The following is a 9,233-nucleotide window of genomic DNA, read 5'->3' as shown; positions in this document are numbered from 1 at the left end:
ATGCTTTATTTTTCATATGGGTTTTAAATAAGGTAATTTCCTACAAGTAAAAAGAAATAATAAAGAAAAAAAATTAGCAATTAGGTAGTAATATAAATATTAATATTTTCTCCTTAAAAACATAATTGTACAAAATAGAATTAAACAAAAATAGAATATACAAAATCATTTTTGTTTTTAAAAATTCTTTTATAATTTATTTTTATTTTTGTTTTTAATTTGATAAATTTTAATGGTACTTTTTTTTAAAAAAATTTTGTTATACCTGAATGATCATAATCTCAATATATATATAGTTGTTGTTTGACAAATAAAGTTAAAGTGACTTAGCATTTTTCATCATTATGATTAATGATTAATTAATGTACAATTTGTTTCATTTTTTATTTTTTTTTTGGAATTCTGTTAGTGTCGGTAAGGAGGGGTGAGGGGCACGTGAGGAAGAGAAGGGCGTGGGGTGTTTGGGGGAAATGGGGCCCTCCTGATAGAGAAATACTAACAGCTTTAAACGGAACTTCTCTACCGCCCTTCACTCCCTCTCTCCTCCACCCCTTGTGCTTTGCTTCTTAGTTTTACTTCTAAATTCTCTTCCCATAATTCCCATATATCTCCTAGTATCCTTATCTAACCCCCGCACTCCACCCCCCTCTTCTCTCTCTTCTCTTTTCTTTTTCTCTTTCCCCTTTCTCTCCCCCCCCTCTCTTTCCTCACTTGTCCTTTATCTCTTCTTCAAGGTATTCTCAGATTCCCTCTCCCTTGTTTTCTTCTTCTTGTCCGCTATTTATTTGCGGAATTGCGTTGCGTTCCTGGTGTTCTAGTTGCAACTTTCCTTTCACTTCCTGCTCCGGAAGAAATTGTAATTGCGGAATTGTTTTTGTTCTTAGTGTTTCTTGTGGTTTTCAGTTTTATTCGGAGGATTTGGGTTTGGGTATGAAGTTTCTGTTGGTTTGATTCACAGGAGGGTTTTCATGGCGGATTGCAACAGGGGAGACGGCTTCTTTCCTTCTTCCCAAGATCACGAGGTACCCCGCAATTCAACTCTTTTTTCTTGTTTTCTTTACAGGGAAATTTTTTTTTTTCTGATTTGTTTCTGAATTTGGTGAATTATGTTATCGAATTTCCCGGAAAACTAATTCCTGAAAATATGTAAATGCCATGTGATGAGGAGGGGACGAGTTTAGTGGGCTTCACCGTATGGGCTGGCCCATTTCTGTGAGCGGCGCGGCCTATGATGTAATGTGGGTCACATTTAACCCGTGATCAGAGATTTAAGTGTGGTGGTTGCATGTCAAGGGAGACGTGTCTATGGCGTATGATACACATGGCAAACATGCGATCATTATTTTTTATTTGTTTGTTTTTTAAAAAAAATTTAAATTTTTGTTAATTTACTTATTACTTGCATTTTTTGTGGTGACTTCTGTATATGGGCCGAAACGGTGGAGATATTTTGAGGATGGGTCAGGCCCAAAGAGGCGGTTGTCCGGATCTTAAGATCTGGGTGGGATCCGTTGGGATGGGGAAATCACGTGTGGAGGGCTCCAGGGTAGTACTGTAGGTGGTCCCAAAAGTCACGGCTGTGAAGCCTGTGATACGTACACATCAGATACATTCTTGAAAAATGTCGGCAGCAGTGTACGGTACAACAGTATCACAGAGTACACGAACAAGGATGGCTGTTTGTCAGCTGGTTCACGTGGACCTTGTCTTGTGAATGAAATCACATATTTGCCCCTGAACTGAGCAACACCTCATGTGAGCTTTAGACAGACCCCCTTTGCTGCAATGGAGATTAATTTTGGGGATCTGAACTCTTTTCTTCTTCTTCTTCTTCTTCCGGTTTTTTATTTTATTTTATTATTTTTTATTATTTTTAAAGCATATAATAGTCATTATTATTATTTTTTATTTTGAAAAGGATATTTAGTCAAGAGGATAAAGATAGTTCCTAATTAGAAAGTTATAGTGATATATATGGCTTACTCTATAGCCAACAAGATATGATAATGGATATTGGGAAGAACAGAGAAAAGATGGGAGCATTGGAAGGAAAAAAATAAATGGATGATAGTTTTATTCAAATGGGATTTAATTTTCTTTTGTGTTTTAAGGACTATTTTATCCTTTTTAATTAAATATCCTTTTTATCTCATGCTATAATTACAATCATTTTCTGATTAAGACACATAAATTTCTTGCCTTGATAGTCAATTTTATGTACCTAATGTTCCCATGTGAACCTATGTGCTTACAATATGTGTTGTAATGTGAAATTTTGGATTTAAGGGAGAAGGTCACCTTGTTTACACAAAGGAGGGGAGAGGGTTAACCCCTTACAGCCTCCATATGCTTTATGCCCCTCGTGTATTTAATATATATTCGACCTCCCTTGTAGGGATGACATTGACTTGACTCACATAGCATAGGGGTGACATTGAGCCAACCCTCTTGACAAGAGTGTTGTTGAGTCGAGCCCTTGTGTAGCATATACTCGACCTCCCTTGTAGGGATGAAATTGACTCGACTCACATCACTTAGGGATGGCGTTGATCGAACCCCCTTGACAAGAGTGTTGTTGAGCCGAACCCCCTTGTATGAGTGGCATTGAGTCAACACTCCCCATGAGGGTGATGTTGACTTGCCCCACCCCTTGTAGGTTGATGTTGATCCTTCTTGCAGATGGTAACAACACACAACCCCTGGCTCTTGAGGCTTGGCTTACATGGTAAAGGGATGCAGAGGGTTTATGAGAGGTTTCAGGTTCAAGTGCCAAAGGGGACAAAAATTTACCTATAAAAAAAAACAAAAAAAACTCCTCATTCCATGATGGCATTTGCCCCTACTTTATATTGCTCCATTATCTCTTCACTTAGTGTCCACAGTCTTTCAAAGACTCTCACTAAAGATGTGATTCGTATATAGACTTCGTATATTTGATGGTGGGGGTTTGCCTTTTTGGTGGATGGAACCGGACACTTGTAAAGCTGGGATAAGCCGTTTTACTTGCTTTAGGCAAATTGAGAGAATGGAGAATGTCGCCATTAAGGGACTTACTACCATTGATTGCCATGCCTCACAGTGAGCATCGAAATGCCGGTTGAAGGGCACATTGATACAAGCTTATGGAGGCCTCCAATTGGCCTCGTTGACCAATAGGGTTGAACCTTGGCCTGTTATATAGAAGGCCCTAGAGTCCAGTTATAAAGAGAGAACAAGATTAAGATCACTTTAAACTTAGGCTTCTGAAGAGTTCTTTAGTCCATCTCTAAGGGTCTTCCCTTATGTGCTCCTTAGTACTCCATTCTCACTCTAGGACCATTCCTCTTAGTTTGTTTTGCTCTTCCCTCAAGCCTCGAGACCTATTTATTTAACAATAGCAATTGATTTTAAAACATTCACATGACTAAGAAGAAGGTATCAGACTAATGGGTATTGTATAATCTTGCTACTAAATATACTAATGGAAAGTGCCATCCTATGATATCAAAGTCCCCATTTTTAGCTTGAATGGGATGTGTAAAGATATGAACAGTTTGAGGATTTTTTTTTTTCAGTTTTGTTCATTCATGATTGAGATTGAGTAGGGATATGATTCTACTTTATCACCATGGAATAATCCAATGAAAATATCTTCTTTCTTCTCCTTCTTTGGCAGCTAACATGTTCCCATTTGGGCCTTTCCGGGATCTTATTTGTGTGCTCCTCATTTGTCTGGGTTTCACACTGTGTCTTAGTCATTTCCTAATATAATTTTTCTACATTTTCTTTTTATGATAGCTGAAGTTTCCATCAAAATTTCCAAGGCCATTTTCCCCATTTGAATTTATAACTACAACATAAACATTAACAACTCTCATATCATTGAGTCTGCTACTTGTGTTGACATGGTGTATGATCATGATGTTTGGTGAATAAGCTTTCCATGGACTTTTTTTTCCTACCTTTTTCAACCTGTTACACACCATGTATTGTCATATGCTATATATAAATTTATAATCCTTCTATATAATGTGCAAATTATAGGCAACGTCCGAGGTGAAGAAATATGGAGGACTTGCGCCAAAGAAGAAGCCTCTGATTTCGAAGGCAAGCAAAACTTTTCCCTCACCCCTCTTTGGATTTCAGTCTCTTTTGTATGCTTCATTTGAACACCTGAAAGTAGAATCAAACCCGTACAAATTCATAAATATGTTGCAGGATAATGAACGTGCCTTCTTTGATTCAGCAGACTGGGCATTATGCAAGGTATTTGCCCCAAAAAACTTAAAATAGATTCTTCTTTTTTGATTTGGATAGACATCAATCTTCATATAATTCAGAGCAAAGTTCTCCTTTACCACAAAAGGTTTGCCAGTGATTATCGTAAACTTGAATCTAGGACTGAATATAATAAACATAGGGATAGATAGTTGCCCATTTCTTGAACTTGATCTCAAATACCTTTTCTCCCCTTCCCCTGAACAGCAAGGTGCAGGAATGAACCAAAAATCAACAGTGGCCGTAGAGACATTGCGCCCAAAGTTACAGGTATTAAATGGAACACCAATACAATCCCAACCTATCTCGATCTGTTCTATAGTTTATGATGAGTTGATTGTTTATGTAATCAAATCAAACCGACAATCTGCAGAGAACGCCACACCAACGGCTCCCCCCTCGAAGACCTGCTTGTACTTCTGGCCGTGATAGCCTCGTGAGTTGTCACTTCTCAAAATCAGACCTCATGCATAGCTTAAAAAGACATGACAATCATATCGACAAAGACATTTAAGTTGAATGGATGGTTTTGCAGGTGGAGTAGAATCCGGGCAAGGTCTCAACCGAGTGGTTTAATGTGATAGAATGGCAGCCCCACACGTTGTACATTCATGACATTGCGCACATTCCATTTGGCTGATTGAATGCTTTGAACGTTGAGTTTCTGTTAATAAAATAAGTCTTCCAACATGAGAAATGAGTAGCAGTAGCTTAAACACGTTGGGCATACCATTATCCATTGTTAGTTTATAGTACTCCATGGACCATAATGGATTTCCTTCCTGAGCTCCTGATAAAGAAAATCATAGGAGCCCATGGGCTTCAATTCTGGAGACACCCAGAACAATTTTGCAGCACGGGGGCACAGGGAAGTTGAAGTGGAGTGTAATTATGTGGGTTTTTTACAGGGAATTGTCAGCATTTGGATATGAACATACAAGGAAAAAAAATTTGTCTCCTAAGCTCCTGATATAAAATGGAAACAGAGGCATTAGTTAACCAAATAAAAGGCGAATCAAGCCATGTTTTGGTCAGGTTATGTTCATCAACCTCATTTTTTCCACCCACATCCCAATGCTTCTGAGCAACACTCAAACCACCCAAATTGGCGGCTCTTGTTTATGCTACACACTTGTTCAAACTCCTGATGCAACACTCTGTTGAGTGAAGAAACAGAAGTGATCTCCTCCAATTCCGTTTCATACAGTCCACGTTTCTTCACAATTCTCTCCCAAACTTTCCCTTTCTCACTCATTATCCCCACAAAATCGAACTTCTGGACTCCTCAAATCCCACAAACTCAACGTGCAACACCTCACACAATACTTTCCACATGCTCTTCCAAGTAAAAAAGTCGCCGTTCACGCAATTAGATGCTTGGTTCTTAGCCTTATCCGAAACAGCCGCCCATATTTTCTGATCGCCGGTGCACGTGCGTCCGACCATGTCGCAGAAATGCTCCCACGTGTATCGAGCTCCCGGGAACCGAAATGGCAGGCCTGCGTGGTTACATATGGTTGCGTATACGGCAAGGGTGAGCAGCAAGTTTGTGACTTGACTTCTGTGTCCCTTCCAAACTCTACCATGCATGAAGTAATTTTCCATTAAATGGACTTATCTTGTCTTCTGGTTTTCCTGTTTAGTTGCCTCGAAAAAGTAGGATAGGGAGAAAAGTTGTTGAATTTTCAACCTTTCATTTTTCATTCGTAACAATCCTGTCAAATTGTTGTCAAAACGTAAGGAGAGAAAATAGAACAAAAAACCCAAGGATGGACGAGGTGACACGGGAACAAAGGGAGTGAAGTACATTTTAATCTTCTAATTTAGATATATTTTTTCTCTCTTCGGATTGTCAATTATTTCTCATATCAATTATAGCTTTAGTAATTGATATATATATTTTTAAAAAAAATCAAATTTAATTAGAAACTTATATATATTTAAATTATTTAATTTTTAAATAAAAGAAGAAAAATAAATCAAATAAGTTAAGAGACATATACAAAAAGTAAATCTATTTATTTTTTATTTTTTTAAGAACCACATGCAGGGCTAAAATTTGTTATCCCAAAATGTATTTTTGATGCATTACTTGAATATGATTTATTTTAGACTTTTTGTGATATGGAATATTATTCCTTTAATTCGTCATCCCTTGAAAAAAAAACACCCAAGTTCTCACAGAAGAAATAACCGCATAATCCCATTCATGAAGTATATAATCAACAGAGGAACTAACAAGACAAGACCCAAGAACTAAACCACAAAGATCTTCCTTAGGTGCTAGTCATAAAATGTAAACAGTAGAGGAGCTTACAAGTTACAAGTTACAACACAAGATCCAAGACCCAAGCCACAGCCACCAACAAAGATCTTCCTTAGGGTATTATTTTCATCACTCTCAATCTCTCCACCCATATGCCTATGCTCTGCAGCGTATCCACATGGCCAAACCACCCGCAACTGCGACTTTTGTTCATGCTGCATACATGCTGAAATTCGAAATGCAGAACTGCTTTCAGCGCTGCAAAACAAGTGATCTCCTCTAATTTGCTCTCGTACAGTCCATGTTTTTTCACAATGCTCTCCCAAACTTTTCCTTTCTCACTCATCATCCCCACAAAATCAAACTCCTGGGACTCATCAAATTCCACAAACTCAACCTCAAACACCTCGCACACTACCTTCCACATGCTCTTCCAAGTAAAAATGTCGCTGTTTACGCAGTTGAACGCTTGGTTCTTAGCCTTTTCCGAAACCGCCGCCCATATCTGCTGCTCCGCCAGCACACGCGCGTCCGACATGTCGCAGAAATGATCCCAAGTGTATCGGGAGCCTGGATACCGAAACGGCAAGCCTTCGTGTTTACATATGGCTGCATAAACTGCGAGTGTGAGCAGCGCGTTATACGTGCTCCTTGAAGACGCGCCGATGATGATTGATGATCGGTGAACGGAGTAGGTGAAGGAGGGTGTGTACGAAGCTAGTAGGTCTTCGAGCGCGTAGTAGAAGTTCGGGAATGGAAGTCGAGGGAAATCCTCCCGAAATGGAATCTCCGGTGCGGTGAGCTGTTTCGAATTTTCCGGGTCGAATATCGGGCCCATGTAATGTTTGGTACCGGTCTGAAGAGTCACGTGTTGGAGGCGCGATGACGGCGCCGATTTGAAAACGTCGAGTACGTTGGACAGCATGGCGGCGTTGACGGTGATGTTGAGTTCCTCCGTTTCGCGGACTTGGATGGCCACCCAGAATACGTGCGTGACTTCGTTCGAAATCGGAGAGAGCTTGGCCCGCGTGTCGTCGGAACAAACGGCGTCGAATGTTATGTAGTGGTCGACGATGGAGATGGGGAACCAGGTGGGCTGGGGGCGGCGGGCGGCGCCGTAGACTTTCCAGGGGCCGCCTGAGGCACTAGGCTTCTTGAGGGCTTCGGCCAAGCTCAAGCCGGCCATGCCGGTGACGCCGACGATCAGCGCGACTGATGCGTGAGGAATCTGATCTAGCTCCATAATCCAACGGAGATCCAAGAGTGGTGACTCAAAGGATGAAGGATATCTTTGCATGTGGCTGGTTTCGTGGTTCACATGCAAAAGATTCTGATCAATATGGTCGGTCAAATTTAAAACGTAAAGATTCAAATATGGAAGTATAAAAAATGTTCAAAATGATTTTTTTTATATTTGTTTTTATTGTAAAAATATAAATTAAATTAAATTTAACTAAAATTAATTAAGAATTTATATATTTTAAAATTATTTAATTTTTATATAACAAAAGAAAATAAGTGAAATAATTTTTTTTTTAAAAAAAAACATTATTTCCTTTATTTATTTATTTTAAATTTTGTCCTATTTTCTTTTCCTCACGTTTTGACAACAAGATACAAGAACAAACATTTAAAACTACTAACAAATGAAATTGAAATACTAATAATAACACTTAAAAAATGTATCGTGCAAAGAAGTAGAAATGTAGCTAAACCCATAAATGTAGCAGCTACCCAAAAACCCTTAGCCCAAAGGGTCATATCTAACCTACTCATTTTGTCAATGCATTTTGAAGCCACCTAAAAATTGGGTCCACCTAAAACACTAACCAAATGTAGCTAAACCCTTAAATGTAGCTCCCCAAAACCCTTAGCCCAAAGGGTCTATGGACCCCGCATTTCGGCTCATGCGCTTCCACTCGGTGGCAAGCTCAAGCCGGCCATGCCGGTGACGCCGACGATCAACGTGATTGATGTGTGAGGAATCTGATCTAGCTCCATAATCCAACGGAGATCCAAGAGTGGTGACTCAAAGGATGAAGGATATCTTTGGGATGTGGCTGGTTTTTGTGGTTCACATGCAAAAGATTCTGATCAATATGTTCGGTCAAATATAAACAGTAAAGATTCAAATATGGAAGTATAAAAAATGTTCGAAATGATTTTTTTATATTTATTTTTATTGTAAAAAATATAAATGAAATTAAATATAACTAAAATTAATTAAGAATTTATATATTTTAAAATTATTTAATTTTTATATAACAAAAGAAAATATGTGAAATAATTTTTTTTAAAAAAACATTTTTTCTTTTATTTTTTTTAAAATTTTGTTCTATTTTCTTTTCCACACGTTTTGACAAAAAGATACAAGAACAAACATTTAAAACTACTAACAAATGAAATTGGAATACTAATAATAACACTTAAAAAATGTATGGTGCAAAAAAATAGAAATGGTGACTCAAAGGATGAAGGATATCTTTGGCATGCGGCTGGTTTTTGTGGTTCACATGTAAACATTGAGTAAAAACATTTGGAAAATGCTATGGCAAAAGATTCTGATCAATATGTTCGGTCAAATTTAAACCGTAAAGATTCAAATATGGAGGTATAAAAAATGTTCGAAATGATTTTTTTATATTTGTTTTTATTGTAAAAATATAAATGAAATTAAATATAACTAAAATTAATTAAGAATTTATATATT

The 9,233-nt window shown here is 38.0% G+C and overlaps 2 protein-coding genes across 5 annotated transcripts; one reads left to right on the top strand and one right to left on the bottom strand.

Moving 5' to 3' along the window:
• Positions 1 to 583: 583 nt before the first annotated feature.
• On the top strand, positions 584 to 4,947 carry LOC117915404. Of its 4 annotated transcripts, none has more exons than XM_034830986.1 (7): positions 592 to 734; positions 904 to 1,022; positions 4,024 to 4,086; positions 4,198 to 4,245; positions 4,465 to 4,527; positions 4,631 to 4,693; positions 4,793 to 4,947. In XM_034830986.1, the coding sequence occupies exons 2-7, from the start codon at positions 969 to 971 to the stop codon at positions 4,799 to 4,801; spliced, it is 300 nt and encodes a 99-aa protein (XP_034686877.1). In that variant the 5' UTR covers positions 592 to 734; positions 904 to 968; the 3' UTR covers positions 4,802 to 4,947. The 4 variants fall into 4 exon arrangements, with proteins under 4 accessions (XP_034686878.1, XP_034686877.1, XP_034686875.1 ...); XM_034830984.1 differs by having other exon boundaries at positions 593 to 734; positions 959 to 1,022; XM_034830985.1 differs by lacking the exon at positions 592 to 734 and adding an exon at positions 745 to 856 and having other exon boundaries at positions 959 to 1,022.
• Positions 4,948 to 6,436: 1,489 nt separating this feature from the next.
• On the bottom strand, positions 6,437 to 7,841 carry LOC117914188 (3-oxo-Delta(4,5)-steroid 5-beta-reductase-like). The gene has a single exon (XM_034829414.1). It carries the CDS (start codon positions 7,818 to 7,820, stop codon positions 6,636 to 6,638), a length of 1,185 nt encoding a protein of 394 aa, XP_034685305.1. The 5' UTR covers positions 7,821 to 7,841; the 3' UTR covers positions 6,437 to 6,635.
• Positions 7,842 to 9,233: the final 1,392 nt, after the last annotated feature.

This window comes from Vitis riparia, chromosome 5, assembly GCF_004353265.1.
Source record: "Vitis riparia cultivar Riparia Gloire de Montpellier isolate 1030 chromosome 5, EGFV_Vit.rip_1.0, whole genome shotgun sequence".
Lineage (NCBI taxonomy): Eukaryota > Viridiplantae > Streptophyta > Magnoliopsida > Vitales > Vitaceae > Vitis > Vitis riparia.
The sequence above is the reverse complement of the archived record's forward strand: the minus strand, read 5'-3'. Positions and strand labels throughout refer to the sequence as shown.

Bases quoted from the DNA above. Each gene is read 5' to 3' on its own strand.
- LOC117915404 (XM_034830986.1), top strand. From the start codon at position 969: ATGGCGGATTGCAACAGGGGAGACGGCTTCTTTCCTTCTTCCCAAGAT. The intron at 1,023-4,023 runs GTACCCCGCAAT...TGCAAATTATAG, and splicing joins CTTCTTCCCAAGATCACGAG to GCAACGTCCGAGGTGAAGAA. The intron at 4,528-4,630 runs GTATTAAATGGA...GACAATCTGCAG, and splicing joins CATTGCGCCCAAAGTTACAG to AGAACGCCACACCAACGGCT.
- LOC117914188 (XM_034829414.1), bottom strand. From the start codon at position 7,820: ATGCAAAGATATCCTTCATCCTTTGAGTCACCACTCTTGGATCTCCGT.